This window comes from Azolla caroliniana, unplaced genomic scaffold (assembly GCF_043228905.1).
Source record: "Azolla caroliniana isolate FFs.n. ecotype wild unplaced genomic scaffold, voAzoCaro1.0.p SCAF_16, whole genome shotgun sequence".
Lineage (NCBI taxonomy): Eukaryota > Viridiplantae > Streptophyta > Polypodiopsida > Salviniales > Salviniaceae > Azolla > Azolla caroliniana.
This window is the reverse complement of record NW_028230451.1, coordinates 16109095-16113664: the sequence shown is the minus strand read 5'-3', so window position 1 is coordinate 16113664 and position 4570 is coordinate 16109095. Positions and strand designations below refer to the sequence as shown.

General features: G+C 44.7%; 1 protein-coding gene across 1 annotated transcript; it reads right to left on the bottom strand.

The window, feature by feature from the left end:
- Positions 1 to 241: 241 nt before the first annotated feature.
- Positions 242 to 3593, bottom strand: LOC147854078 (G-type lectin S-receptor-like serine/threonine-protein kinase SD2-5). The gene is made up of 2 exons (XM_087331941.1): positions 2421 to 3593; positions 242 to 2312 (listed from the first exon to the last, which is right to left on the bottom strand). The coding sequence occupies exons 1-2, from the start codon at positions 3542 to 3544 to the stop codon at positions 278 to 280; spliced, it is 3159 nt and encodes a 1052-aa protein (XP_087188067.1). The 5' UTR covers positions 3545 to 3593; the 3' UTR covers positions 242 to 277.
- Between the last annotated feature and the right edge of the window lie 977 nt (positions 3594 to 4570).

Here is a 4570-nt window from a genome sequence, read left to right as displayed (position 1 = left end):
CATTGGGTGAAAGAGGGGCGTCAATGACATGAGATACATTGAGAACAAACATGTGGGTTATTGAATGCAGGTGATGTGTAAGATAAACGAGTGATATCGCCCATATGGAAGTAGGCAAGGACTACTTGTGTACTGAATGACATTTTAACTAATGGAGTGAATTCTTTTTTTGAAAAAAAATTATTATTATACATGAGAAATACCATGAGTATTATTGAATAGTCTATCAAAATCACATCTCTTTCTTCTTGTTCTTATTGTATAAATGATCACTGAGCTAGAGTGCATCCATGTATTCCTCCTCGGACCTCGACATTTCCACATATTTATACGATGTCCTGCTATTAAAAATTGATTTCCTCGATTTACTCGTCATTGTCGAGTTGCCTCCGGATTTCCAAGACTCTCCATCTAGGTCTAGCTCTTCTAGCCCATCTCTCCTCCTCGTGATCTTCTCACTTGGAAAGAGCCCCATCTGCTCGTAATCATCAATGGGGGCATGGGGAATGACCCCCACATTCCCTTCCAGCATCTCCACCACACTGCTCATGTTTGGCCGGCTCCTAGGATTGCTTTGCACACACAACATGGCCACCTCCACCATCCTCATGGCTTGCTCCTCATCATATATCTTCGCACCCATGCCATAGTTCATGAGCCTCTCGTCCACCAGCTCCATCACACCCTCTCCACGATTCGGTCTCATCTCCAGCCTCTTCCTCAATGCCCTCCAATCTCTCACTCTCCTCCCACTCACGATCTCCAGCAACACAATCCCGTAGCTGTACACATCACATTTCTCGGTGATGGCCCCCTCTGTTAGCCACTCAGGCGCCAAGTACCCTGGGGTTCCCCTCATTATGGTCACCACTGCACTCTGTTGGTCCCGTAACACTCTTCGGGACATCCCGAAATCCGATATCTTAGGGAATAAATCGGCTCCCAAGAGTATATTTTGCGGCTTCAGATCCATGTGTATGATTCTGTCCTCACACTCCTCGTGCAAGTACGCCAAGCCTTTTGCAGTACCCAGGGCTATAGCAAACCTGCGCTCCCATGATAAGATCGCTCTCTGCTTTTCGGCCTTGATCTCCTCAGATTCTGGAGTAAGTTTGGGCGTTTCAGTGAAGATCCAAGCATCCAAAGATCCGTTTTCCATGTATTCATACACGAGTAGCTTGTGGGTGGCACCTTCTAGGCAGAAGCCAACCAAGCGAACCAGTTGAAGATGGTGAGTCCGGCCCAGAATTGAGACCTCGGCTATGAACTCTTTATTACCCTGTTCACCTCCATCGATCAGTTGCTTCACGGCTATGGGCGTGCCATCGTCCATAGCTCCTCGGAAGACGTTGCCGAAACCACCGCCCCCGAGCGGGTCCGAGAAGCCACATGTGTATTCGTGCATCTCCTTCCATGTGAATCGTTGGGGCTTCGAGCCCAGAAGTGCGTCGCCCAGGAGCTCCTTTTCGATCTCGTAATCTTCCCGTTTTCTAGCTTGTAATCTTCGTCTCCTGTTCACATATCCTCCACCCACCAATATGACGATGATAAGCACAAAGATACCTACTGATACTCCTATTTCGATGGGTTTGGTTAGAGAAGGTGGTGTTGCGTGCTCCATGAATTTCAAGTATCCCATGAATTCATCCTTAGTTGCAGAAGCGTTGAATATGATGGTAGCTATGGGACCCTGGATGAGGAAACAAGAGCCATTCAGTTTTGACTCCCAGAATGCGGCCGTGCAAGCGTAGTTGTCCTTACAATGATTTTCCCAGCAGTCTTGAGCATTGATGATTCCGGTTTGGTTGGGAGTGAGGAAAGCACTAGAGAAGTAGCTAGCTCCTACAATGATTGAACAATTCGGTTTCTTATGATTAGATCCATCACCACAAGAAGAAGGGTATGGTTCTCCATAACCGGCCTTGAACTTGCAGCCTAATTTGGCATTGTTGTTTGAATCCTGAAGCTCTAATTCATTCGACCCACCGCAATTCTGTGTGCAATTTCCCATCTGCTTGTCGCATACACCATAGAATCCACAGAAAAGTGGCAATTGGCATGGATTTATGGAGCTGCCATCGAAGAGGCTGGGAAAGTTTCTCCAAACTGCAGTGGTGTTATCAAGTTTGGTTACATTGACTGTGTACGCGTGAAGGTCTCCATCACTCTCCAGCCTGAGGAATGTGGCATATGTTATGTTAGAGATGGTGCCTTGTTTACCTGCGAACATAACTAATACATTCTGAGATTCACTAGAGCGCCTGCTGCAGGCCTGCGGCGACATTTGGTTGTATTTTGAAATTCCGTCAGATCTGTATAATTTTGATAAAAAAACAGGTCCAAATCTATCTATCAATGAGATTTTAGCTACTATTAGTATGTCGAACTCTGGAGGGAATTGATTGCAAATTATTACTAACCCGTTGGTTGTTGGTTGAACAATATCCAATTGGAGACTACTTGGATTCTCCGGATACCAGCACAATGCTACTGCTGCTGCATGACTATAGGGGCCATTGGATTCCTGTGTACCATTCAGAGGCAGAGACAAATAGCGATATCCATACATGCTACTTAAGGATTTGTATTGAAACTGGGCATAGAGTGCAAGGGTTCCGTCCTCCTCCATCAGGAGCGTGAATATGGCCGTTTTGTTGCTATTTCCGGATTCCGTGGTAGGGGTGGTGAGATTCGTCCCGTATCGAAGGGCTTGCAAGACCATGAGCGTGTCGGTGGGATGCTCATAAGATTGCCACAGTATCTGCTGTTTGAGTGTTGCGTCGCCAGGATCTGTAGCGTTAGTGAAGAGGACCATGTTTCCCTCATACGTGACGGTCAGGGCTGCATTGGCATGACCGGGCGTATTCGTCTGCCACACCACGTTATCCAACCCCTTCCTGTCGTAATCCACGAGCCTGAGATTGCTATCTTGAGGACTGAGGTGGAGGCAGGCATTCTCGCCCACAGGGTTGCCTACGTTGGCCGTCCACACCACTTTCGCTCTGTTCAAGTCATGTGGTGCTCTGTTCCAAATGTAGGCGACGAGGGAGAGGTAGTAGGATGGGGTGCTCGCATTGCTGGTGCAGATCTCATCCTCGGAGATGACGAAGTAGAGCTCGAAGTTGACAGTGTTCGAGGAGAAAACCCTAGCTGAACGACCATACAGCCTCTCCTGGCTACTCAATGCTTCTAGAATGTCTGAGTCGTTGTTGCAGGAATGTAGACTGGTGCCGGAAAACCCTATTTGCAAGCTTCGAAAGTAGTCGCCGTCATCAATGGAGGAATAGGAGAAGAGGCTGTCGTTCGCGTTGGAGGAGGGGAGATAAGAAGTTAAGTTTTTAGCGTCAGCAGCCACGTGAGGAATGGATGTTAGAGGCAGAAGCAACGTGAGTAAGCACATGGCCGTGCAAACGACATGAAGTAGGTCTCCATAGCAACAGCCCCCATGGTAATCCTCACTATTATTAGTAGCCAAGCGCTCCATCACCATACCCTCTCCTATATCACACACATGTGTAATGAATGGTCTATATATAACCCACATGTTTCAGTAAAAGTTACGGACAGTGATGTTTCATCTTCAAAAATGTTGACAGTGACAAAATGGTGATCCAAAATGATGTCCCCACTCTCTTCTCTTTTTTCGTAAGTACCTTACCCTAGTGGTAAGCATTGTGTCCTGGGTTTGAAACCCAATCTTCTGAGCTCTCTATTATATACTTCATATACTCTTATATTTCACTAGATGCCACTGTGGAATGTAGGGGTTGAACCCATGACCACCTTGGTCCCACTCACTCTCTCTCTCTCTCTCTCTCTCTTGCATTGAATTTTCTAATATGGACACAAAATGTTGCCCCCTATTATATGTTTATTTTTGTGACTTTCATGGCTTTCTTGACTCTTAAGTCTTGTTGATTGCAATTGTTGTATTAATATCACATCTAAATCATTTTAACAACTTTGGAAGTGACCTAACAACTTTGTTTAGAGTACTTTGATATCTTTCGCAAAGAAATATCAGTTGTTGAATTCGAGAATTAAAAATGTTATCAATCGAAAAAATTGAATTCCATGACAAGTGAATCCAATCGATGCAATATTACTTATAGTACCTTAATCATATAGATCAAACCTGAAAATAAGAATTAATAATACAAGCATTGTCGTGATGTGGTTTGCTCATAGTAGGAAAGGCATCAAAACTCTAGATATTTATATGCGATAGCACAAAACTATGACCACAAGGTCCTCAAGATAGTATGGGATCTTCAACAATAAAAATATATAGCAAGATCTTACTCTCAGAACAAGAAGGTGAAGGGTTCGAATCTTATTCAGCGCAAGAAAGGCAATCTGTGGATTTCAATCGGTCAAACAAGAGCATTGGAGGTGGATGGATATGATGATTGCCATGTGGCTCACACTAGAGGCATTGTTGAGATAAGTAAAGGTGCATGCCAAAAGAAGGGTTTATTATTTTATTTGCATAAGGAGCTCTAATGCAACAATGTGAAGGATATAGTTTTGACATACTACCAAATTAGAATTTTCGGCAAATAATGTTTTA